Here is a 27,747-nt window from a genome sequence, read left to right as displayed (position 1 = left end):
ACACCTATCTACTCTTTGCATCCAGGAGTCTGCCTCATATTGGGTCAGGCAATGTGCCCTTCTAGCCCAGTATTGTCTACTCTGACTGGCAGAGCTCCCCAAGATCTTAAGCGGAGAAGTGCCATTCCTGATCATTCTATGAAGTAGTGCCAGGGATTCAACTGGGGGCCTTCGGTGAGCAAAGTATTCTTCCCTGCCCTGCAAGTTTATTTTTGGAAATGCCCATATAGTGCATACTGTGCAGAATCTGAAGGCAGCCAAATGTCCTGTTGAACCCTCAGGCGTTTTCTTCGTGAAAATTATCTCCACCGAGTAACTACTCTCAGTCACTCAGCAACCCACTCCTTTGCTACTTGCACATTATCAAGAAGCAGGATCATATTACCACAGCATGACCACTGAGCTAGAAGTGTCTTTATAAAAAGAACAATATGAAGTTGGTATTTCCATCCAGCTCTTGATACTTCAGGATCAAATTATAAGATACAGCCAGCTGCCTCCGTGGCAGAAATGCAATTTGCAGGGTTTTTGTTTTTGCTTTAAAAGGTAACCTCGACAGCCTCCACCATCAGTCAGTTAATGATCAGTCAACAACAATGGGATAAGGGTGGTGGTTAAGTGGTAGAGCACCTGCTTTGCATGCAGAAGATCCCTGGTCCAACCACCAGCATTTCAAGGTAGGGCTAGGAAGAAACCCTGTCTGGAGGAGCTGCTGAATGTCATTTCAGACAATCCTGAGCAAGATGGACCAAAGTTCTGATCCCTTGTAAGGCCACATTCACACCATACATTTAAAGCACCATAACAAATTACCCACAAGTCATTCAAAGATCTAAGATAGGGAAGACACCAGGCCCGGATGGCCTCCCGGATATCTATTACAAAAAATTAGAAGAATAATTATTTCTACCCATGAAAGAGATAATGATAATGTTAAAAATAACAAAATTCATGGAAGGAAAGTTACATTACTCTTATTCATAAACAAGGAACGGACCCTCAAATATGGCCAATTATAGACCCATTGCTCTGCTGAACAATGATTATAAGATCTTTGCTGATATCTTTGTGAATAGATTGAAAATAGTACTGAAAGAGACAATTCACAAAGACCAAGCTGGGTTCCTCCCTGAACGCTATATGCAATCTAATATGAGATGTGTGATTAATGCATTGGAATACCTGGATTATAAAATCAACAAACCAGCAGCTATTATGTTGGCAGCAGCGTCACTAGCCTTCTGGCTACCCGGGGCTGCAAACCAGAAGGCACCCCGCCAGGGGGCGGGGCGTCCATTGTGCGCATGCGTTGCGCTACGGAGCGGGTTGCCGGGGGGGGGGCGGTGCTCCAGTGCCCGGATCCTCGGAGCGGGTTGCCAGCAACGGGTCGCGCTATGGATCGGCTACTCCGCCTGAAGCACATGTCGCACTACGGAGCGGGTATGCTCTGCTTCCACAGTCAGAGGCAGCAATGCTTCTGCATACCAGAAGCTGTAGAAGGGGAGACTGCCCTTCTGCTGGGGTCCTGCTTGAGAGTTTCCCACGGGCATCTGCTTGGTCACTTTGAGAACAGAATGCTGGACTCCATGGGCCATTGGCCTGATGCTGCAGGCTCTTCTTAAGTTTTTGTACATATGCATCAGTCTTATATTGGAACAGATCTCATTCACCCAGTACATTTAAAGCACTCTTATAGCACTTTAGAAGTTGTGGCTTCCTCTCAAGAATCCTGGGAACTGTGGTTTGTGGTTTGTTAGGGGTACTGAGAGTTGTAAAGGATGGTGTTGGTACGACCTCAGATCATCCACCCAACCAGCTGAATATTAGGAGCAGCAGCAGCAGTAGTAGCAACAACAGCAGCAGTAGTAAAATGAAGAAGTAATAATTCACAACCCCTACAGCAGAAACCAAACTTCTGTTCTAAAGAGAAAAGGCCCAGCAAGTTCCATTTGCCACCCATAATTCTTTGCCCTGCCTGGTGCACCAAACTGGCAATTAGCCAGATCCTTTGTTCAAACAAAGCAAGTATCTTATTATTTTAAGCTTCTTCACCATGCTGCTCTGCATAATAACTCCTCAGGTGGATCTGGAATCTGTTCTATGTGAAAGAACTCTTTCCAGCATTTTTGACTCCAGAAAGAGGAGAGAGGAGAGGAGAGGAGAGGAGAGGAGAGGAGAGGAGAGGAGAGGAGAGAAGAGAAGAGAGACCTAACTGGCTCTTTTGCAATGGTTGAAACCACCAACTCCTCTGAAAGCTCAAAGATGTTCAGTAAATGGAAGGGCTTTCCCCAAAGATCTAACAGCCTTGGTCGATGATGAAAGAACTCCAGCACTGTTCAAACTCAGGGGCTGCCTTTTCATATCAGGCAGACAGGCTGATCGCTAAAACACATATTACTGCACGCATATAGCACCTGGGCTTAAAAAAGAAAAAAAGAAAATATTATTAAATTTTAAGGCCTGATTAGCTTGGGGCCATGCAGTGTTGGGGATATCCCCCCCCCAAAAAAAAAACCACCCAGAAAGTTTTCAAAAGCTTTGTTTTTCCATGGCCATTTTCCCATTTCATAATGGAACTTTTCAGAATGCATTTGCCTTCCCCCATTTCAAAATGCTTGACAAAACGCTGATGGCCACCAACCTGGATGGCTTAAAAAGAGGGTTAGACCAATTCAGGGAGGATGAATGCTATCAATGGTTACTAGCCGCAATGGGCTATGTTCTGCTATCAGATCCATTGTGTCTCTGAATACCAATGGCTGGGTATCACAAGTGAGGGGAGAGCTGTTGTGCTCAGGTCCTGCTTTTGGGTTTTCCACTGGCATCTGATTACATTTACACACACACACACACACACAGAGAGAGAGAGAGAGAGAGAGAGAGAGAGAGAGAGAGAGAGAGAGAGAGAGAATTTCAGCACCACCCGTTTCCACCCATGTAACATGTAAACATGTAAAGGGGATGATTATCAAACCTGTCTTGGTTTGTGATATCTCACCAAAATGCATAACTTTTGAATGTGCAACACCAGTGAAAACCTGTCTGGGCATTTACAGGATGATCCTAGTTTGTTGCTGAAATTAGTTGTGTGTTGTTGTTGTTTTTTTAAAAAAAATATGATTATATTTATTTTGCTTGCTCTTGTTTTTTCCAGCTTATTGCTATCATTTCAAATATCACCCAGCCCCAGGATCATCTGATGAAGAGCTGGTGAAAAACTGACAATAACTAAATAAATGTAAGCAAATAAATGAAGCAACGACAATGGTTTTGTTCTGCCTCCAGTGACAGAGGATGTTGCTGCCTCCTTGCTTATCTGAAGCGTAGAGAGTGATGATGCACTCAGGTCCTGCTTGCGAGCTTATGATGAGCTTCTAGCTTGTCACTGTGAGTACAGGATACTGGACAAAGATGGGCCTTTGGCCTGATCCAGTGGGCCTTGCCTTATATTTTTGTTTCATTGGGCATCACAGTTGTGGAGAGTGACGTTGCACTTGGATCCTGTTTGTGGGCTTCACCGAGGAATGCTGTTGGGCTGCCATGAGACAGGATATTGGACTGGGGGGGGGGGGGCGCTTTGGTCCAAACCAGCTAAACTCTTCTTACTCTCTTAAATGAATAAATAAAACAGAAGGCTCTATCATGACAACAATTTATGTAGGAGCTGCCAGAAGATTTCCCACCCCCACGTGCTGCCTTGTAATATCAGAAAAGATCAAGCGGAGTCCAATATTAGAAAAGATAAAGGTTTGTCATGGCAGGAGCCTCCATTGACACCCAAGAAAGAATATTTATGAGGAGAAGAGGAAAGAGATGAAAGATAGTGGCGTTGATGTGGTACGCTTTTGAAAAATGGGCCAACAGGTAATTAAGCCTTCAAAAGGAGAGAAAGCAACAGTGGCTTGCAAACTTGCAAGAGATACCAATCTAAATAACAGCACGACTTGTTTACCTTCCCTCTGGGACTGCTTAAATCTCCTTAAAGATTAATCCAGAAGAAGAAGAAAACTCGCAAACAAAACATTTCCACTTTTTCCTGGAAAAAACTGCTTGCACATGGAGGTCACATGGGGAGCCTGTTGACTGGCTTGTTTGGGCCCCTGGTAAGCTCCTACTTTGTAGATTCAAATGCAGCCCAGTTTGCTTACCCTAGGGACGGGGATTGTCAGGACTGGGAGCCAAATGTGGCCCTCTGGAGATTTCTATGTGGCCCTTGGTACTCTTACAGGCAATGCCTCCTCCCCAGGCTGTGTCCACTGCCAGCCTTGCTCCACACCCTTCTTGGCTGGAATGTGTTGAGCTATGAGAATGCCTCTTGCTTGCCTGGATGAAGAATGGAGAGATGTCTCAGTGTGCATGGAAACCTCCAAATTTTGTGTGGCTGGAATTCAACCGGCTGTAAAAAAGCAAGAGCCACACCCATTGCTCCACCCACTTTTACCTCTGGCCCTGCCCACCATTGGTATGTGGCCCCCCAGAAGGTTTCCCAGGAGGGGATGTGACTCTCAGACTGTAAAAATGTTTCCCTGCCCTGGCCTCATCTCCCAGTCTCATTAGTGAGACACCAGACCAAGAGGATTAATGGAAAATGTCATAACATTTACTAATGCTTTGACATACCAATATCAATACCACAAGGTACTGTAAATGGTGAGAATGACCATCTCTTACACCAGCAAAATTGGGAAATGTCCCATCTTACAGAAACAGATATGTATATTTTGATTAAATAAAGGCAATGGTTAGCCAAAAATGAAGAAATGAAATTAGCAACCAAAGAGGAGCAGGAGATCTAAAATAGCCAACAACCCCAAGCAGTTAGTAGACTGAAACTTTAGAAGAAAAGCCAGTGAAGAGAACCAGGCCCACAGTTTCAAATAAAAGTTGAAGATATCTAGGAGCCCAGTTTTGCATCTAGAAATGGAAGTGCATTCATGTCAGGAGCATATAAATAGGCTGATCCACCCCTACCATTAACCAGAATGGGCATCTCATGAGGCACCCACCCTCTGATGACTACTCTGTGCATATTTTCCCAAACAAGTGAACTCCTACTTTTAAGGTATAGATTCAGGAGTAGCCAATGTGGTGACTTCCAGAGGTCATTGGACAACAACAACAACAACTCTCATTGCCCCCAATGGGCAGGGATGGGATAATCTAACAATATCTGGAGGCCACATTAGTTTAGAATAAAAGAGGAGGAGAGACAGGATGGGCATGTATTTAAATAGGCATGGTGTGGAGATAGCAGACGGGGGGTGGGTGGGTGTTTCCTCCCTCTCTCACAGTGCTAGAACACAGGGAAATCCAACGTTAGAAGATTCAGGACAGATCAAACATATCCACAAAGCAGATAATTAAGCCTATGGAATTTGCTCCAACAAGATGCAGCGATGGCCACCATCTTGGATGGCTTCAAGAGAGGGTCAGGGAAGTTCATGGAGGATAATGCAATGTTCTTCCTCCAATCTCAGAACCTCTGAATACCAGTTACACACTAGTACAACTGGGGAGAGTGCTGTTGCACTCACATTCTGCTTGAGGGCTTCCGATTAAGTCATCTGGTTGGCCTCTGTGATAACAGAATGCTGGATCCAGCAGGGTCGATCCAGCAGGGCTCTTCTCACATTCTTAGAGAACATTTTCATTCGGCTTCTTAACACACCAAGGGAAGTCAGCACAGAAATATTAGTTTTGAAGCTCCGAAAGCAGTCTCAGAGCCGATATCTATTTGTGGCAAATCCGTTAACCAGCTTCCCAGCAAGAACTGTGTTCACAGACCATAGTCTTCCTCTGCCTTAATCACCACCATGCTCATTTGCACATTTAATTTATACCCCAAAAATAAAAATCAATAAATTCAGAGGACTATGATTGTCAGAAATGTCATGGTTTCAAAAGCAAAAATTTGAAGCCAACACAAAGCTGGAATTTGTTATTTAAATCAGAAGCTGTGGAAAAACTTAATTTCAAGGCAAACAAGATTAAACGAGAAGCAGAATGTGCACACATGCCAACAAGGAGGGGAGGGGGATATATATTAACAGGACAGAATTTGCAAATACAAAAATATGTTTTCCTCACTTAATTGAGCAAATTGGCATTATTAAATTAATGCTTTCTTGAGCTGAATGCTGTGGATATTTTTCCACCGCCACTACTCCCTGCCAATATGTATTTACAAAATTAAGAGAGAGGATAAACTTTCCAGATCTGCTACCATACTGCAGAAAAGACAACATCTGTCAACAATAATGGCTTTGGAAGGACAACTCGCAGCCAACTCCTGCAAATGCCTAACCCAGAGAAGTCCTTCTGTGTTTAATGATGTTTCAACATAGCTAAGTGTGGATAATATTGCAGCCTTGGGTAGACGAACTTGCCTCATTTTGAGTTGGAACTTTGATTCATATTTCAGTTGTTGCAGATGAAGGGTGAGGACAATGCCAGATTGACTAATCCTCTCTTTGGCTACCGTAATCCCTTGACCTTCTTGGTTTATCATATCTAATAGGGTGGGGGTGATTGACTGGATTCAGGAGGCTGCAAATTCCTCTGTGGGGGTGGTTGTGGCACAGACCTCTTTAAAAGAAGTATTAAGTAGCCAACTCTTGAAGAAACTTAAGCCAGAAGATCTGAAACATCCCCTTCCTGAAGATGGCCATGTTTTGGGCTGCATATTGTTTCGGAAAGCATAAATGAGAGGCATTCACTTTTAATGTGAACTGAATCTTTCCCTCATTCCTATAAGGTACCAGTACTTGGTTGGAGAGCTTGTGGGACATACTGTACAAGCTAAGTTTGGTCAGCAGTTAAATGAAATCAATTTGGCACACATGCATTTGCCATCGCTTTCTCGTGGATTTTTCAGATCAACAAGGAGAAAACACACACAGATCTGGGATAGCCTAACCTTTGCTCCCACAGTCCACAAAAGGGTGGAGAACCTCTGGTCCAGGAACCAAATGTGGCTCCCCATAGCTCCCTATCTGACTGCCAGATCTGTTCTAAGTTCCCATCTCTCACTGCCTCTCCTCTATGCCTTGCTTGGGCTTGGCTGTAAGTGCCCTTGGCTGGTGACCATGCCTCTCGCTTGCCTAGATGAAGAAATGGGTGTGCAGAATCCTCTGGCTTTCACCTGGCTGGAACGTAGCCTAGGGAGTGACCATCATATTGGATGCTCTGCCCATTATTTTTCCCTTCAGCCCCTTACCCAATTTTACTTCCAGCTCCATCTACCCATAGCTGTCAAGTTCTCCCATTTTTTTATATACAGTAAGGGAAATTCCCTTATGCTGAATAGGCTTCCTCGCGAGAAAAGGGAAGACTTGACAGCTATGCAGCCCCCCCCCAAAATAAAGTCTTTCCAGGGTTTTAAAAAGTGCCTGACCCTGGCCTAGCTTCCCCCCACAGTGAACCACAGGAATTTGTTCTTATTTAATCTTACAGAAGAGAGAACGGATGAATTCTAAGCATGACCATTTGATTCAGTGTTAGAGAGATTCCTGGTGGGGCAGAACATGACTGGGCATGCGGCAACCCCTCGCCTCTGCTGATGTGCCACTTCCTGCATTATTCATTTCAAATCAGATCCATTTTTTGAGGCCATTTGGAGCTGCTTTAGCAAGGCTGGGGCAGAACAAGGTTTGCTCGCTCTCTCATACATTAGATCTTCCTTTCCTTTGTGCTAGCACCAAGTTTTTTGGGGGAGGGTTTTTTTCTTTATCTTTTTTGAACCATCTCAAAAGCTGCAAGCATCAGCCTCGCAATGACAAAAGGAGTGTGTGGGCGTGCAGTTGATCAATTCTAGACTGTCACTGGCTTTTCATTTACTACTCTGAATGTGATTTGGGGGTGGGGAGGTTTGTTGTTTTAAAATGAAATGAAATGCACAGAAGTTGCATGAAATTCTCAAAAACAGAAAATACCAAAGGAAGAGGAAAGACAAGAGGGGAAGGAAATACCACTGAATGTATTAAAAGCACCCAAGAGCCAGAGCAGTTCACTGGGTGACCTTGGGACAGTCGCTGTCTCCTGGCCTAACCTACTTCACATGGTTATTGTGAGGATAAAATGGGGGGAGTGGCAGGAGGAACCACATATGCCATCTTAAGCTTCTTGAAGGAAAGGTGGGATACAAATGTAATAATGAAGGAAGAAACATGGTGGGAGGGGAGATTTGATTAGGTTGAATTTCACACATTGAGTGGAAGTGGCCAGTTGGTTCTTTAGCTGCATACTTCTGGTCAGCTTTGCAATGGGAATGTTAGCCTTACATGGGCTCAGGTGCTCCTTTGAATCAAAGATGTTCCTCCCCACTTAGCTTTGTCTGCTCTGTGCAGACAAGTGGCCCTGCGGGCAGGTTCCCTGCATTGCAGGGGGTTGGGCTCGATGACCCTCGGGGTCCCTTCTATCTCTACAATTCTATGACTCTATGGTAACCAGCACAAGAGAAGCTCAGAAAGAGACAATGAACCGTAGTGGTAGGACACCTCCTTTCGATGCCCCAGACTTAATCTCCAATGGCATCTTCAGGTAGGTGAGGGAAAGATCCCACAGAGCTACCGCTAGTCACTGCAGACAGTATTGAGTTGGGTAAAACAGTGCGTGGGCTCAGTACAAGACAGTTTCTTTTGTTCCTATGGAAATGTTCACTGTCCAAACCATTGCCAAAGTCACGGGTTTGCATCTGGAAGAAAGCAACAGAAATGGAACTTGTGCAAACATTGTTTGCAGTGTTGACTCTGCAATGACCTATTGCAGAATGAATCCAGAGGATTTTTTAAAAAAGAAAGAAAAGAAAAACCAGGGTAAAAGCCTCCCTACTTAGAGGGAGATAATTGGCTTCATATAGAAACATCCCTTCAACAAGCGAATCCCTGGCTGCAACGATTGAAACATCGCTCTTCTGCCTGTACTGCACAAGCACAGGGTGAAAAGGCAGCCGGGATTTTTCTCCCCTCGAGTCTCTTGAAATACATGCAACTCTCCCTCCAAGGAAAGAAAAGAGATTCCTGTCAATTCTCTAATATTACACTCAGGAAAGGCCCCTCCTGAGGTGCTTTTTATTGTGTATTCATAAAGATTTGTGCTCATGATACTATAGGGCTGGTCAAACACAGCCCTTCTTTCCATACTGTCTGTGCCTGCCAAGGTTTCAGTGTTGACAAACTGCTTCATTTCTTATCATTGCATATCCTGTAACTTCCTGCTGAAACCCCTTAACTTTTCACACAACAAACATTCTGGGGGTTGTTTGACTGATTTTGTTGTGATATGGCCCCTCCAAACACCAGAACTAATAAAGTGGAATGATCTGCAGACAGTCCGGTATAAATCCACAACTAATGCACTATTGTTGGCACCTTCTGCACCTGTAAAGCAGTATCATATCACTTTAACCAGTTGTAGCCTTCCCCCCAACGACTCCTGTGAGCTGTAGTTTGTCAAGGGTGCTGCAAGTTGTTAGAAGACTCTTATTACCCTCACAGAGCTACAGTTCTCAGAGTAGTTTGATTTCCAATCCCTTTCCCAAGGGAATTTTGATAATTGTGACTTTGTGAGGATCGCCTAACAACTCTCAACACTCTTAACATAATTATTTGGGGAAAGTAATGACTGGTTAAAGTGGCATGATGCTGTTTTAAAAGCATAGTACACCTGGAAAATTCTGCTCACCATTTTACTCCCCCAGTTCTGATCGTTCTATAATTTAAGCTAAGGTGCAAAACTGCACAGGCTCAAATTATTTCCTTTAAAGAAACAATTCAGGGGTGGCAATTTTTTTTTTTTTTTGTCTGTGCTTTGCACAAGTGTATCAGGAATGAAGCAGAAATGATAAAGCAAGGGATGGCACAGGGTGGGGTGGAGCAGGAAGGAAGGAAGAAAAATTGGAATAGTGAGCATTGCGAGTGAAATCACAGCTGCACACAGCTGTCTAAAAGCCAGCCTCATGAGACCATTAAGTCCAAGGCCATAGACAGCCACACCATTGAACTCTGCCACTTCAGCCCACCTGTAATGTGCAAAAGAGATTGTATAATGTAGAAGGGCCACGCTTCCATGGCAGAGCAAATGCTTTGCGTGCAGAAGGACCCAACCTTAGCACCTGGCATCTCCAGGGAGGAATGCCTTCAGTCTGAAATCCTGGAGAGCCGCTGACAGTCAGTGCAGAGAATAAAATGGATCAATGGTCTGACTCAATGTAAGCAAGTAGTTCCCTCTGTTCCCTCTTAAGGAATGATGATGAGGACTAGACTCCTAGCTTCTTTTTGGGAGCAAGAGCTGCAGCTACGTGATGGAGCACACATGTTGCATGTGGAAGGTTCCAGGTTCAATTCAGGCACCTTCAGGCAGAGTTGAAAGCAAAACTCTGGGGAGTTGCTGTCAGTCAGCATAGGCAATATTGAGCTAGATGCACCAATGGACTGACTCAATACTGTATAAGGTGGCTTCTGGTGCTCCTACAATTGTTGAATCAGTTGCACTTGAGCTCCTTCTCTCTGCCGAGGAGCTCTCACTGTGCTATTTTTCTATTCTACCAGCAGTATCTTTTTTTGGCTGCAATTTGCAGATGTGAGAAATCTCTAGAAAGATCTATCTGTCAAACACAAGCCTTGGAAGCCCACACATTCACCGCACTCCACAGCCTTAATTCCACCCCATTCCCAATTATGGATCAGCAGGCTCCATAACCAGCCACCTCACCACTGCTTTCACTTGAGCTGCAAAGGCTCCTTGCTGGATCCCGGCATGCTAATTGCTATGCAGAGGGGCACGGGCCAACCTGACCAAACTGTCAGAATGGAATGAGGGGGAAAAAACTTCCAATTAGCAAGTGGGGTGGGAGGGAGAAGTCATTTCCTTAAAAAATAAAATAAACAACCTCCTAAGTCCAAGATCATTTATTCAACAGGCCCCTTTCCTTTTTTTAAAAAGGCAAATGATAAGGTCACTGCATAAAGCAGTCCTTTTCAAAGGTGCACAGTTAAGCGGATTTTAACTCTCCAAGAATTTAAGAAGAGCCCCACACCCATCTACTGCAGTGTCCTGTTTTCAATAGTGGCTAGCTAGATGCCCATGAAGGCAACACCTTGTCCTGCTCTCCTCCCACAGATAGTCAGAGATAGGCTGCTATGGCACATGGAGGTTCCATTTGTCTGCAACAGTTAACACCCACTGATTTATTGCATTTTCATCCCATCCGTTCTCCTAAGGGGCATTAGATGGCATCCACTGCTCATCTTAACCCTTTCCCATAATCCTCACAACAAGAACCCATTGAAGTAGGTGAGATCTTCATAGGTGAGTGGATCTTGTCACTCCCAGTCCAGCACAGTACCCAGGGGAACCCCTGACTCACCAGGTACTGCTGAGCCACCAATTCCATCAACCCCTCAGGCGGAACAAAGGTTTTCAACTTTCCCTGCCTTAGAATTTTCTTCCTCCCCTACAGCCTATGAAAAGAAGAAACTGTAGAGAAGAGCAGATGGGAAGTCCTGGGCTGAACATAGCTGATGCTGCACAGAAAGTCAATTGATGGATATCTGCACCAGAAACTTCTGGATTTATCTTCTCCCAGCAGATTCAGTGAAGCCCAAGCATCTCCCTACCAGTAGGTAACACCAGGGCGGTGATTAAATCTTTTGCCAACAACAACAATAACAATTCATCCTGAATGAGCCCAGGGTGGCAAGGATAAAACATTTTTTAAAAATTATAGAAACAGTTTTAAACATCATATCAGGCAAGAATCTCAGGGTTGCTTGGAACAGTGTCTTTCAACCATCAAATTTCCTGGTAAACAACAATGTTATACCTTTTCACCTGAAAGCCAATAGTGAAGGAGGCAGATGCACCTCCATAGGGAAGTCATTCTGCAAATGGGGAACTACCACCCAAAAGGCCCTGTTGTGGGTTAACATCAACTGGTCAACCCTAGTGGCAGAACTACTACCAAGTCCTCATTGTAAGATCTGAGATGGAAGATATGGGAGAAGACGCACTTTTAGGTACTTGGGTCCCAGGCCACCTAAGGATTTATGTGCTAGAATTAACACCTTGAATTTGGCTGGTACCCCATCTGCAGCCAGTGCAGTTCTTTCACTGTGGCGGCAGCAGCAGTAGCAGCAGCAGTGGGCGATTCATTCCCTGGAGGCGGAATCTGCTGCCCCTGCGGATCCTGCCACCTGAGGTGGTCATCTCACCTTGCCTCATGGGAGGGTATAAAACTATTTCCACCCACTCATTCCTGACTATATCATAATAATATGCATTGCACTGCACAACCTCAACCCAGTAAAGAAACAATCAGCACTAACAGCAGGTGCAAACATCAACCTCACACTCAAAGTAGCTCAAAGCACCCTTACACACCAGCTGCAAGCAAAACACTTTGGTTGCAATCATTTGTTTAAATGAAAACAAAACACTATCTTCTTTCCAAGCTCCCCTTCCATCCTCAATACATATTTACCATTTGCTGTTATGTAGCCGCACCTCATATTTTGCACAGATTCAATGCACACAGACTATTACAGTATTGCCATTTATAGATTGCTTATCACCTGAAAGATCTCAATGCAGTTTACAAATACATTAAGCATATATGCATGGTGAGCACAATAAAATCATGTCACATGATGATATCAGGGTGGGTGGGTGAGACTATACTGCTTCAGCTACAGAAGTGTGATTGCCACTTCGCCAGGAGAAATCACTGGAGATTCATCCCTATTCTTAAATCAATAACCTTTATTAGGCATGACAAGTTCAGGAGCTTCAGAACAAAATTATGGATAAAACATTCACGTTACTGTATAGACTTCATGAAATAAAATACATATTAATTAAATTAATATTTTAGAACGATATATCAATTTTCAATTAGCATCCCCTGGTCCTCTCCACAGTGGCCCAATCTCTCTGCGTAAACCGAGCACAAAAACTCAGCCACCACTAAAGTAACTCCATCATTATTATCTGACAGTAACCCCTGAATAGTTGGCATTGCCGCGATCGATGCATCCACCTGCAAAGCACCCAGCAATCGCCTTCTCGCATTAAACCTCGCATCCCTATCCATTGCTACATTTAAGCTGTACATTTACCTGGAAATAAATCCCATAGAACTTAATGGGTAGACAAGTATAAAAGTGCACTGTGAAAGTATAAACTTATGAGGATTACAGAAAAACTATTTTCATGGATGACGTAGAAGAAATCCACCTCTGCAGGACACCCCCCCCCCTTTTGAGGTTCCACTTTATGGGATACGCTTACTGGCACCAAACTCAAAATGCTGTAACCTGTGTTTTTTCTTGAGGCATATTTCAAGGGTTTTGGCATGGCATTTGGCATTTATTTCTAAATTTATGTTTTTAATAGCTGTTTAGGAGTACTCAGCTCTGCAATTGCAGGCTCTCTTTTTTGGAGATTTGTTGCTTTTAAAAAGCAGGCTTAAAAAATTTTTTTTTAGCAACAATAAAAGTAACTTTTCTCTGTTTTTCCATGCAAATACAGTTTTTGTTTTTGTTTTTATTATGTATTGCACTGAGGACATATGTTCAGAATCCAAATGCCAACATTACAAAAACATTTATTCCTGATGAAATTCAAACACATCAGAACCCAAGAAATATCAGAATGTCAGAACAATAACTGAATGCCAGTCTGTTCACCCCTAATCCCCATCTCTGATTCGAACCGTCAACCTTCAGATTGGCAAGCCCTAGGCTCTGTGGTTTAGACCACAGCACCGCCAGCATCCCTGGAGCATCTGATCAGCCACTGTGAGAACAGGATGTTGGATTAGATGGGTCCTTGGATGGATCCAGCAGCCAGACTCTTCTTCTTCTTATGAAAAGTTTGGGGGCGGTGACCTATTATGATTATTACATTATTATGCTGTGGATTTCATTTTTTATTATTGTATTGCATAAATTATGTTCTTAATGTAGTGCTCAGCCCTGGGATCTTTGGATAAAAAGTGGCATATAAATCCTAATAATTAAATAATGGATAATGCCCTCGGTGGGTTACAGCCGTAAAAACAGAAAGCGCCTCTCTTTTGAGTTATGAAGTTCCCCTGTGCAGTTTCCTGCCAATTATCCAAACTTAGCATGTAAGAGCAGGCATCCCCAACCTGCGGCCCTCCAGATGTTTTGGCCTACAACTCCCATGATCCCTAGCTAACAGGACCAGTGGTTAGGGATGATGGGAATTGTAGTCCAAAACATCTAGAGGGCCGAAGTTTGGGGATGCCTGAGTAAGAGGGTTTACATAAGGTGCAAGGCAAAGAATTCAGCTGCAATTCTGCAAAGCCCCTTCCAAAGAGCAGCTCCTACCCTCCATCGTTGAACCAAATAAGCATCTTTACATTGTTTCAGGACCCTGGGTTTCTGACACACACAAGACAGAATAAATAAACCAAGAATGTGGAATGCAGTAGACACTTACCGATGTGTACAAGTATCCTTCGCTGTTCATGGCTAAGTACAGTTTTGTCTGGACACCTTGAATTGCCACCACTCGTAAACCCACAGGTATGAGGTTAAACAAAGCTAGGAAGGAAGAAGAAGGAAGGAAGGAAGTTAACCTCTCCAGATTTCAGCAACAACTTCAGATCTTTCATAGAAAGAGACATTTTGTAAATATTTAATATGAGCTCCTTTTTTTAAAGCGAAGTAGCACGGCAGGGCAGCCACACATCCCCTTTATAAAGGAGCAAACGCAAGCTAATCATCTCCCTTGGGGGTGGGGGAAGAACCCCAATGGATAAGATGATTTCACAGAACCTTATATCCAAGCCTCCTGCATCCAACAGCAACCAAACAGATGCCTACAGGAAGCCTTTAATGAAACTCTCTTGTCACTGTTGCTCCTTGGAAAATTGTATCCAGAGGTAAACTCTCTCTGACCATGGTGGTTCTGCATCTCCATCACAGCAAATAGCCACTGATAAGTAGCAAAAGACAAAGCTGCAGGAGCCCCAAGTGACAATGAATTGATATCAGAAAGGATGATTATTGGAACATGAACAATTATACATGCAAACACTTGGGCATGCATGTATAAAATACAAAGTTACAAAATACAAATTCTCCAAAATATAACCACTGTGTGAAAAACAGTGAAGTTCTCCAAGCAATAAAGATAGTTAAGGGCAAGAGCTCCAATATTAAACTTCGCTTCATGTTGCTTCAAAATCAAATTGGAGAATTATTCACAAGTAGAGTAACCTGAGATATAATTCTGGACATCTTATCAATTAGTATCAATTAGTATCTGTATCACAGAGAACGCCGTTTTTTTTCTTATTTGGTGAATTTGTATTTTATCATTTTGTATTTTAAACGAAATGAGGGATGAATCTACCCCATATGTGCCCACTGAATCATTTTGATCTGCGGAACTGGCACTGTTACCAGTATAGAAATATACTTGCTCTGTACTTGTAAGGAATCAATTTCTGGAACTATTCTTGTTCAGGCAAGCCTATCAAGGCACATTTGAGCTGGTGTGCTTTAATCTCCCCCCCCCCTTTTTAAAAAACTTGTCATTATCTTTAAAGGTTTTTAATTGCTTAAAGTGTTTTTATCGATAATATCAATATCCCTTAGAGGTTTTCCTACAATCAGGTATAGCATCAATCCTGTTAAATAATAAATAAATAAATAAAATAAGCATATACCCGCATATGTTTGCAAGAGGAGTTGTTCATTTTTAAATAATTATTTTTGATATCATTTCAGTCTCACTTGGGTTCCTGCAACTTCTCCCTTTGTTACTTACACATGATGAACTCCTCCTCTGGTTTTTGTTGTTGTTGTTGAATAGCCACTGATAGGCATATGATTACATGAATTTCGAGGATGGTTGATCCTTCATCTAGTCGTTAGGTACCATGCCAATGTGTGTTCACGCCTCCCCTCCTGCGGTTAGAGCATTGGACCAGGGCCTGGGATGCCAGCAGCCGGTCACAGTCTTTCAGCCTAACCAATCTCAAAGAGTGGGGATAGATTTGTTGCATAATTGCCTAGTTTGTTGTGGTTGCAACCCACCATGCATAAAGTATGGATAGAAAATCAAATCAAATAGGAGACAAATAACTAAAATGCAGAGGAGGAGAATGATGCATGCCACCTTTGGAAGTCCCAGAAGCAGTCCCAATGATCAGTTGATTGCTGGGGCTTCAAAGCACTGACTTCATTGTGATGGAAGGTGATTGAGGTGTTCGTACAGAGCCCCTGGTCATTTCACGGACTATTGACCTATACACCACTACTTTATTCTTCCGCTGCCACCAATTTTGTGGGGGGGAACCCAGGGCTCCCCAGTGAAGTACTGAGTCTCAGTCAGGTAGAGTTAACAATGAAGATTAAAGTTTATTTCAGACACAAACAAGTTTTAAAATATATTCGAAACACTGTCACTCTATTCCCTCTCAGTCTTGTCCCTGTCTCTAACTCACTTTGACTCCTCTATCTCCCCTCCCAAAAGAACCAACCAAACTAACTGTCAAAACCTCTGGGCTGAGCCTCAAAATCAGGTAGGTTCCACCTCCGGGCTTTCTTATTGGTCGACCTTTCTCTTCCCAATACAAACGTCTCCCCAAAGAATAGGCAAATGTCACAGTGATTGACAGGTGGTCAGACCCACTCACTTATCAAATATGACCCATACAGGATATAGATGTGTATGTGTATGTGTGAGTGGGTGGGTGGGTGGGTGAGTGAGCAATCAAAAGAAATGTTAGATTTTGGGTGGTACTTGCTTTGGTTTCAGTACATACACATGCAGAATTCTTTTTAGCAAAATGTATATACCGCTAATCATAAATAAGCAAATCATCTAAGGTGTTCACATAAAACCATATAGAACATTATTATTTTTAAAGAGCAAGAGAAGACTTTGAAAGGCAGCAGGCAGAAAACAATTCTAAAATACAGATGCAATCAACAGGTTTTTGGTTTTTTTATAAAAAAGAACCCAAATGTGCATACTAATATTCTATGTTTTGTGCATAACTGCAGGTGGGCAAAGACCACACAGAGTGAACGGGACTCAGAAAGCTGGTGCTCTATAGCTCAAGAAACACCTGGCAGCAAAAGGCAGCACTTGTTTGATTGTTTCTCTTTGAAAGTTGACCTAGATCTGCATCTACCCATATAAATCAGCAGGTGTAATTTTTTGCAGATTTCGGCCTCTACCCCAGGTCTTTCCAGCACTTAGGAAGACCTTAGACAGCAAGTCAATAACAGCAATACATATCAAAGCATCTCCCTTGCAGCAACAGCCTACAACCAATTCATTTCAAAACATAATAATGCAGAAATCCAAACAAATGACCCAATTCTGCAACAGTTCATTTCAATAATGCTGACATTATAATGACATTTCAGCTTTGGTAGAAGATAGGCAGTATCAGCCACTAAAACTAACACAAAATCAATTATTATTTGTCAGTTGTTAGAATACATTTTGTTAAAATACATAAGCCATGAGTTGGATGCAATAAAACTTTCCGGTGCAGCCAGGTATCAGTCATCCATCAATTCTTCCAAAGAGCCAAGTGCTGTGAACAGAAACCAGATACAGGCACCCAGAAAACTGCATTATACTGAGTCAGACTATTGGCCTATCTAGCTCAGTGTTATCTGCACTCACTGGCAGCAGCTTTTCAGAGTCACAGACAGAAGTATTTCCTTGCAGTCAGTGGCAGAGCTGGGTGCTCTGGGACCCGGAGCGGCACACATGCCATGCTCCTGGGGGCGGGGACGATCCGCTCAAGAGGTGGGGTGATCCACCCATGGGCCAATTGGCGTGCTGTGTGATCCTCCCTGGGGCCCAATCTTGGTGCAGCTGTGCAATCCTCCCCGGGGCCATTCTCAGCGCAGGGGCACCTCCCACGACTCCCAAGCTTACAGCGAGCCAGGGGAAGGGGGGAGCAGCAGCAGCTGCTTCGCCGCTTGCCGCTTGCTGGGCTTGGGGGAGTGGCGGGGGGGGGCGTGCCGAATGTCACCCCCCTTCAGGATGACACCTGAGGCAGCCCACACACCCCACACACCCCTTCCTATGCCCCTGCTTGCGGTCCCAGGAGAGGCAGGGGACAAATTTGACATGGGACAAATGTGTGCACACAGAAACACCAAAGTCCTCATGGTCATCACCCTGTGCGCAACTGCCCCACAGCCATCCTTGTGCTGAGTGTGTGTGGGAAACTGGCCATGCTTTTGTGAGGTCTTCTCCCTCCCCCACAACCCAACCCATGCAACAATTGATGTGGAAATGTGGTGAACTCAGTTTAAGACTAGAGAAATGAGACACTGAAATTGACAGCTTTATCCATTCCTACTCCTGGGCTATGATTAAAATACAGGCAGGTTGAAACAGTCTTTCTCAAGGTTATGTAACTAAGGGGCCATCTACAAATGCCCATACAAGTGGTTGGTTGAAAATTACTTCTATAGGATAGTGGTTTTCTAGGGTGGGGGAAGGAGCTGCGTAGATAGGAACCCACCATGGGAGTACACCATGCTCATAAGAGCTCTTTTTGGCAATCTCTCTACCCCACTGTCATTATTATGGTCATTTTTGCTAGTTCCTAATAGCAATAAGAAGGTTACAAAAACTTTCTTCATGAGGAATGGCCACAATATCTTCTGTAGAGTGTATCATAATTTCAGAGCTTTGGGGAAAATGGTTTTGTTTTTGGTTTTTGGCAGCCATTTATTATGTGGTCTTAACATAAACTTGTCTTCCCAACAGAGAATCCAATTATTTATGCTAGCGGTAAAAGGGTCCATTGAAAATGAACACATTTTGTCATACGCAGCATATTTGGTATCACTCCTGGTTCTTCCTTTGGCTACTATGAGCATTTAGCAGCCACCAGATTCAGACCGCTGAGAGACGTTTCTAGGGGCCTACCCACAATCCACCTTCCTCATCCATCACACATATGAGGGTACAGAAATTTGGAGTGGTTGAAGGGAAGAATATTCAGATGCACTTCCTAGTAGCATGGGATCATCACAAGGAGAAACAGCTCCCATCATAAATGAAACTAAGCAAGGGGGCATGGAGTAAGTCCTTCACTGCCAGGAGGACCCTTGTTATTGGGGGAGGGATCACCATCCTGGTGCCAAGCTACTTTTCTTCAGGAATTGAGGCTGGGGACTCAGAGTGGAGGGAGAGGGACCATCAGTGTGAGCCTTAGAAGCACTTGCACCAGAGAAGCCCTAAGAAGCCAGTACCCATCTCTCCACCCTCTGACTCAGAAGACTTCATCTCAGAAGGCCCAGGGCAAGCAGAGTCTCCTTACTCCACCCAAGCAAACCATTGTTGGAGAAGGCTTGGGCTTCTTAAATTAAAGAAGCCACAATTGAGGCAGAGCTGCAGCTCCTATAAAAGGCTCGGCCTGTGAGTAGCTGTTGCTGAAGCAACATCTAAGCTGAGTTCTGATGCTGCGTTCTTCATCCTGAGCCATGGATGGAGCTGTCCATGGCACCTCCCTTGCTTCTGTTAAGACCAGAACTTACATCAAAATCATTCATAGATTCATTCAATTTACTGTATTTTTTCTCATGAGTGTGGCTTTGAATTGCTCTGAATTTTGATACATGCTTCTACTTTGGTTAAAAATATTAGTCCAATGTTTTGTTTTGAGTGGGTTGTTTGCTGTTAGCTGCATTGGGCTTCACTTTGGAATGAAAAGTGTGGCATAAGCAATAGAGGAGGTGTGGAGAAACTTGGCCCTTTCCACATGCTACAACCCCCACCATCCCTGGCCATTGGCCATGCTTGCTGGGGCTGATGGGAGTTGTGGTTCAGCAACATTTGCAGAGCCAGAGGCTCTCCATCCATGCAATAAATGGAAGTGAATATGAGTAAAACCTAGACAACAGATGTTAGGGGGTGGCAAAGCTCTGGAGAGTGTGTGGTGGAGCCAGGAGACCAGGAGAGTGACCCAGGAAATGGAACCAGCAATTTTCTAGGGTGTCATGCCACCTGCAAGGCAAGAGCCATGGGAGAAGGGAGAGTCTAGGAAGTCTGAGGCAGAAGAAGGCATGTCTCAGAGGAAAAAGGGATGGTCCAGGTGAGGGTGGGCCAGTTGATTCCCCACCTTCCCCTGCCACACTGTGTCCTAGAACCAGGAGGGGAGAAGTCTCAAGTTGCAGGCACACAACCCATCAGAGGAAGGTATATAAGCCGGAAGAGGGAAGGGGCTCTCCTGTTGCTGCAGCTGCACCACAGGACTCAGACCTATGGACCGCTGCATAGAATCTAGAAGCATGTGTGCATATTTATCAAAGCACCATGGAAGCTGCTGTAAGTGTTTATCTTGCCAATAAGCAGTTAACTATCAGATGTGTGCTTCTTCCTTATCTGGGACTGGCTGTGACAGCAGCACCCTTTGCCCGTCCCCCATTTATTTCCATCCATGTAAGATTTTGCTTAATGTGGAACAAGAAGAGCTGGTCTAGTTGTTTCACCTTCAAATGTGCAGAGAATGGGCGGACGCTTGGGAGGCAGCTCCCTGAAGAGCAAAGCATGGACAGGGGAGTCTATGCAGCCCTTTGAGCCTCAGAGTTTCAACACTGATTGCACGAGCTCTCTCCCTTTAACAAGCACAAGATGACAGGAGAAGCTTCATTTGCACTGAATAATAAATGGTTCAGTTCCCAGCATCTCCAGGTAGAGAGATGGAAAGGCTCCCTGAATAAGAATCTGGGCAGTCACTGCCAGTCCAACGTAGACAACACTCAGCTAGATAGCCAACTCGATATTAAGCAGCTCCCTATGTTTCTTGCAACCGATTCATGGTGGACTTATCTACTTGTGACTGACTACCTGAGTTAGGCAAAAGCAGAACAACAGCCGAGTTGTGATGCTGCTGTCACACCCTGCTTGTGCACCACCTTGAAGCATTATTTTATTTATTGCATTTCTACACAACCTATTCAACCAAGCTCTCTGGGCCATTTAAAACCAAGACTAAAATGAAAATACATTTTGCAATAAAAACACAATTATTATTATTTATTTAATTTTTTTAAAATAATAATTAATAATAATAATAATTAATAATAATAATCTCACACAGAAAAAGTCCAGGAAAAGAAAGCTACCTAAAGTTAGCAGAAAACCAAGCCCCCCAAACAATTAAATCCACTTTAAAACCCAATAACATGGCAGAAAAATACAAGTGTTTGACAGATCATAATGGAAAAGGCGTGGGAGAAGAAGAAGCTTGGTGACTAGCAATGTCGTGGCCTGGGTGCCAGGTTAGCCTTTCTGGGGAGGCAATTCCATCTGTGAGGTCCCACTACTAACAAGACCCTCTCCCTAGAAATCACTTGCCTTTGGCAAGGAAAACCTAGGGAAGAATCTCTGAGGAAGATCATAAGGTGTGCTTGAAAGAAGGCATTTCATTCATTCATTCTATACCACCCTTCAAGGATAAAAATATTCCTCCCCGACACACACAGTACCTTCCTGGTTGGCCATGATCAAAAGTCTGAATGCTGAAGTGGATGAACCACTTACATGGACTTGAATACTTCAAGAGTTTTGACACTTGAGATGTGTATTATTAGGACCCACCCAGTTATTGTGATTGCAATTTGTTTTCAATTGCATTTAATGTTGTATTTTGAATGATTGTGGCCCACCCTGGCACCTTAGGATGAAGAGTGGGTAAATCATGGAAGAGGAGGAGAACCTATAAACAAACAAATAAACAAACAGAACAAAAAGAACAAAAAAGGAGGCTCTCTCTGCAAGAACTATGTTCTTGAACTATGAGACCTTTGGGTATAGGGCAGTATAGAAATTAAATATATAAAAATAAAATAATGTTTTTAAAATAATTGTCATGGACACAGACTCCTGGAGGAAAAAGCTGTGCTGGGATAATTACCACCCTCCAACAAACAAATGATTCAAAGGTTTATGGACATATTTGTGTAAGGAAAAACATTTTCCCACTGGATATTTTCATCTGACTAAACTAAACTAAACAAATCCAACTCTGAAGATAGAGAAGAAAAACTGAAAGCAGAATCTGGTCTATCACCAGAGTGTAGAACACATGCAAATTTAATGAAGTGGGCTGGTTTCTTCACCCTTTCCCCCACAGTTCTTGGTGGGATCATTTGTTTCTAGTACTTTTGGAGAAGCAATGGCTTGGATTTATTTCAGCCAAAATGAGGGAGTGAGAAAACTTTCTCCGGATGGAAAACAAAAACCTAATGAGATCCAAAGCGAAGAGATGAAACCCTCCAGATCTCCATGGAGATAACATTCGGACAGGTTTTTCATAAGCCACCACTACCTCCACTGGTTCATCTAACATTCAAGTGTTTTTCTACAGAAGGTTGAACAACAAACACACAGAGAATAATAATGTCACCTTGGTTCCATCTGCCACATGCTATCTCCAAAATAGCCATTGGATTTAGGTTTTGGGTTTTTTTAAGCCATTCATATGGACTTGTAGACTGCACAAACAAACCACTTCCAAGGTGAATACTCACTGTAGGTACTCTCTTCCTCTTTAGTGCCATCGATAGTTCCATCTGCTTGTAGCTGCAAGTGATACCCTTGCCGGCTGTACAGTTTTGTTACAATGCCTTTAAGCTGTGGTTCTGTAAGAAAACAAACAAGTGGAAAAGATTAAAAGTTCAATTCTGAAACTGACATTGCATATGCTTTCGGTGAACAAAAAAGACATGCCTCATTTTTCCAGAGAAAAACACCCCAAGCTAGAAGTTTCACAGCTATTTGTAAGATTGCCGAAACAAATCAGCAACTGGAGCATTGGTGGTCACCACTGACTTGGGGTAAGAAATGCAGGTGGTTTTAAAACACAAATCTTGTGCCAGTGGATCAAAATACCAGCAGTATGTTACATGGCTGAAGGAGCTAGATCTGATTGCTATTAAGATTAGAAATGTGTTGGCAAGGAAAAGATCCTGCCTTTTAATGAGCTTGAGATTCATCAGCAGTAGAATAAAAAGCGAGGGGAGGAAGGAAAAACACTTCTTAAAATGAGAGGATGTGTGCTAACCAAGAACCAAGCTGAGAGGTATAGTTAGTACCACTGCAGTTCCAATTAACCATTGGGCATCAAGAGACAGAAGTACTTAAATATATGTTAGAGGAAGGTAATAGGAAAGAGGGTAAGTGTAAGCAACAATACAGCAGAATTGAACCCAAATTATGTTTTACTTGGTTTCAAATGGTGCGTGTGTGTGAGAGAGAGAGACACAGAGAGAAACAGACAAACAAACAGACAGACAGACAGACAGACAGATACCATACAGTGAATATCTGGAATTTGGCAAGTATTGTGAATCCAGACAAATGTTGAGAATGTCAAAAAAATGCCAAGGATACACTATCCAAAGTTTTACATTCTTAAAATAATAATATTAATAAGTTCTTTAAGTTGTTTAAACTGGGTTGAATGTTGTATTTTTATATTCCTGTAACCTACCCTGGAATCTTATAGTGAAGGAAGAAAGAGAGAGAGAAGGAAAGAAGGAAGGAGAGAAAGAAAAGGGAACTATCTGTATCCAAAGAGTAGGGAAATCTGTCATATGTCTTTGAATGTTCCCCAGACATTCATCTGGCATTGTCAGCATTCATGTGCAAATGTCAGCATGTGCCACAGTCAGGTGATTCACTGGAGGGTCTACACAGTCCTCCAGGATTTCAGCATCAAGAACCCTCTGACTCCTGTCCCCCACCTTCTCAGGTGTCCCTGGCTAGAGCAGAGTGCCCACTGTCCGGGATTAGGGAGCCCAGCAAATGCACACCCATGCTTCCATCTGCAGCCTGCTATGCAGCTAAACAGACATATGAACATTTCTGAGACACATGGGTACAGCAACATCCTTTCCACCATAAATCTCATTTAGTCTCATTCAGTCAGAGCATCAGAGGAACGTGAAGACTTGACTGAAGAATGACTTGTGACACAATGAAATGCAGCCTCATGAATGGCACGTTTCTTTCCAGAAAGTGTCAACAAACACCTGCACCATAGATATGGGGATCTGTGCCTGGGGATCTGTGCCTGGCTTCATCAGTTTTAGTTAGTTTGGGACCTCTGCAGTGAATCAGTGAGAGGTGCAGAAGTAATTGGTGTCCACCTCCAGCCACAGCAAAGAAACTGTTCCCATCTCGTTCAAATGGGATCTGGAGGTGATGCACACTGCTTCCCAAATGCAACATTAGCAAAGCAGACCAACCTGGTGATGCTGTTAAGCTTATTTAGGACCTCATCATCCATCATGTCCCTCTTTTAGGATGCATCTAAGTGGCCTTTGGATTTTTTTGTTTTTTGGAAACATACCTTTAGAAATGTGATGTACTGCAATGACAAATGGGTTTGAAAACACACACGTTGTACAGGCACCCACCAGGTTTTGCTACCACTTCAAATCAACCATCTACTTAATGGAAGATTTTACGGGTTTAGAAGATTTAGCAAAGCAAAACCAGGGAGCGAGGATTTGCTAATTCCGTTTTCCAAAATACGCGAGACCATTTACATGCTTGCTCATCCTTTGTTGCTGTGTAACATTTGAAATTGCCCATAGTTATCAGACCCACCACAAATTGGATTGCTGATTGTTGGGCCAAAATGCTGTTAACAAGAACGACTCTCTACTTCCTTTTACAGCCTGGCACTTCAGGTCTCTTCACGTGTTTTTTTTTTTAAAAAAGCATATTATGTACACAATAGATGTGTCTGTACACACACATACACAAGAAATGCAGCATATGAAATTGAGACGTGTGTTTGCAAATACATGTCTTGTACAAGTTTCTTGCATCAGAGTGTGTCATAGCTCCTGGTCTAGTGAGCACAGTTAACCCAGGGATAATATCTATGCAGTGCATGAAACAACTCTTAGTTCTTCAGCTGGTTAAGAACAACAGGAATATTTAATGGTTGCTAGTTTGGTGATTTATTTATTTTTTAGTAAAGTAAAACCAGAGGAGAGGGAATTGGCTCATTCCCCTTTCCTAAACCTTCTAGAGCATTCAGATGCTTGCTCATTCCTCCCCGCCCACCCAGGTGCATCCCTCGTCTCACACATTTTATACAGAAGACCAACCTCACAAAACAGTGATAGGAAAGTATTGGTGACAACAGCAGCCTGGAGCAAATGCATAGATTCAAAGGGAGACTAAAGCTAGAGTGGGAAGCCTAGTAAAAGAGAGAGCTTCATCAATGCACTATCTGAGCTAAACCAACCTTACAGGGTTGTTGAGAGGATAAAGTGGGATAATACCATCTAGAATCACAGAATCATAGAACTGCAGAGTTGGAAGAGACCGTGAATATCCTCTAGTTCAACCCCCTGCAATGCAGCAATCCTTTGCCCAACATGGGGCTTGAACCCACAACCCTGAGATTAAGAGTGCCATGTTCTGCCAACTGAGCCATCTCAGTCCACAATGGGCATATGCGTGGCCCTGAACTACTTGGGCATAGTTAGTGGGTGGCTCGGAATAAGACAGATTCACATGAAAATGTGGGATGTGACAATGATGCATAAACACAACCGGAGTTGGGTAAGGTGATCTCTCCATCCCTCGCAACTCCATCTTCATGTAACATATCCTGAGTGGGTATGCAGGGGGCGTATGAAATATGGGAAGATCATTCATGTATACAGATGACAGGGTTGTGTGTGGAAATAAGTGGAGCCTATAAGCCAAACTGCATGTGTGCATTCTCTGAGTAAGTCACTGATGATTGAGGCGGTGGCAGAGCATCTGTTTTGCACGCAGAAGGTCCCAGGTTCAAACTCCAGGTAGGGTTCCTGCCTGAAACCTTGGACAGCCACTGCCTGCCATTGTAGACAATACTGTGCTAGATGGGCTAATGGTTTTACTTTCTCCTGTGACCCACCTGGAGAAGGAACTGGCAAACCACTCCAGAATTTTACAAAGAAAACTTCATGGACAAAGACAACAGGCATATTAAAGTTATGACGCTGGAAGATGACTCAGCTGGTGTAAATGAGTGTGAACCTTTGCCTTTTTTGCACCAAGTTAACACCTGGCTCTCCTTCATGGATCACTGCCTTGTCGTGGCGAAGGGCTTGAATAACTCAGAGAAGCTATGAGCTATGCCATGCAGGGCCACCCAAGAGGGACAGGTCATAGTGGAGAGTTTTGACTAAATGTGATCCACCTGGATCAGGAACTGGCAACCCACTCCAATATCCCTGCCAAGAAAATTCCATGGACAAAGACAACAGGCATATAAAAGTTATGACGCTGGAAGATGAGCCCCTCAGGTTGGAAGGCGTCCAACATGCTACTGAGGAAGAGCGGAGGACAAGTACAAGTAGATTCAGAGCTGATGAAGCAGCTGGGCCAAAGCCGAAAAGTCACTCAGTTGCAGATATGCCTGGAAGCGAAATGAAAGTCCAATTCTGTAAAGAAAAGTATTGCATAGGAACCTGGAATGTAAGAACCATGAACATTGGTGAGCTGGATGTGGTAAAAAATGAGATTGCAAGAATAAATATTGACATCCTGGGCATCAGTGAACTAAAATGGATGGGAATGGGCTAATTCAGTTCAGATGACCATCATATCTACTACTGGGGGCAAGAAACCCGTAGAAGAAATGGAGTGGCCCTCATAGTCAACAAAAGAGTGATGAAAGCTGTACTGGGATGCAATATCAAAAATGATAGAATGATCTCAATACGAATCCAAGGCACACCTTTTAACATCACAGTAATCCAAGTTTATGCACCAACTACCAGTGCTGAAGAAAGTGAAATTGACCAAATCTATGGAGACTTACAACACCGTCTAGCAATGACACCAAAGAAGGATGTTCTTCTCATTATAGGGGATTGGAATGCTAAGGTAGGGAATCAAGAGATAGAAGGAACAACTGGCAAGTTTGGCCTTGGAGTTCAAAACACAGGGCAAAGGCTAATAGAGTTCTGTCAAGAGAACAAGCTGGTCATTACAAACATTCTTTTCCAACAACACAAGAGACGACTCTTCACATGGACATCACCAGATGGGCAGCATCGAAACCAGATTGATTATATTCTCTGCAGCCAAAGATGGAGAAGCTCTATACAGTCAGCAAAAACAAGACCTGGAGCTTACTGTGGCTCAGATCATCAGCTTCTTATAGAAAAATTCCAGCTTAAACTGAAGAAAGTAGGAAAATCCACTGGAATGCTCCAACTACCGCACAATTGTGCTCATTTCACACACTAGCAAGGTTATGCTTAAAATTTTACAAGGCAGGCTTAAGCAGTATGTGAACTGAGAATTCCCAGAAGTGCAAGCTGGATTTCGAAGGGGCAGAGGAACCAGAGACCAAATTGCAGACATGTTCTGGATTATGGAGAAAGCTAGAGAGTTCCAGAAAAACATCTACTTCTGCTTCGACTACGCAAAAGCATTTGACTGTGTCGATGACAGCAAACTATGGCAAGTTCTTAAAGAAACGGGAGTGCCTCATCTGTCTACCGAGAAATCTCTAACAAGAAGCTACAGTTAGAACTGGATACGGAATAAGTGATTGTTCAAAATTGGGAAAGGAGTATGACAAGGCTGTATATTGTCTCCCTGCTTATTTAACGTATATGCAGAATTCATCATGCGAAAGGCTGGACTGGATAAAATCCAAGCCAGAATTAAGATTGCCGGAAGAAATATCAACAACCTCAGATATGCTGATGACACAAC

At 43.4% G+C, this 27,747-nt stretch overlaps 2 protein-coding genes across 7 annotated transcripts in view; both read right to left on the bottom strand.

Annotated features, from left to right (window-relative positions):
- Window positions 1–27,747, bottom strand: part of ATP11C (ATPase phospholipid transporting 11C) — an 895,731-nt gene that overhangs the window by 346,471 nt on the left and 521,513 nt on the right. The window lies entirely within an intron of this gene.
- The window catches only part of FGF13 (fibroblast growth factor 13), a 270,635-nt gene that overhangs the window by 15,761 nt on the left and 227,127 nt on the right, over window positions 1–27,747 (bottom strand). For all 6 annotated transcript variants that reach the window (XM_035125708.2, XM_035125705.2, XM_035125703.2 and 3 more), the window contains 2 exons: window positions 22,542–22,652; window positions 14,461–14,564 (listed from right to left, as the gene is read on the bottom strand). In XM_035125708.2, coding sequence (XP_034981599.1) covers window positions 14,461–14,564; window positions 22,542–22,652 — 215 coding nt within the window. The remainder of the gene's footprint in view (window positions 1–14,460; window positions 14,565–22,541; window positions 22,653–27,747) is intronic.

The sequence above is a fragment of the Zootoca vivipara genome, chromosome Z (genome assembly GCF_963506605.1).
Source record: "Zootoca vivipara chromosome Z, rZooViv1.1, whole genome shotgun sequence".
Lineage (NCBI taxonomy): Eukaryota > Metazoa > Chordata > Lepidosauria > Squamata > Lacertidae > Zootoca > Zootoca vivipara.
This window is presented reverse-complemented; position numbering and strand designations above follow the sequence as displayed.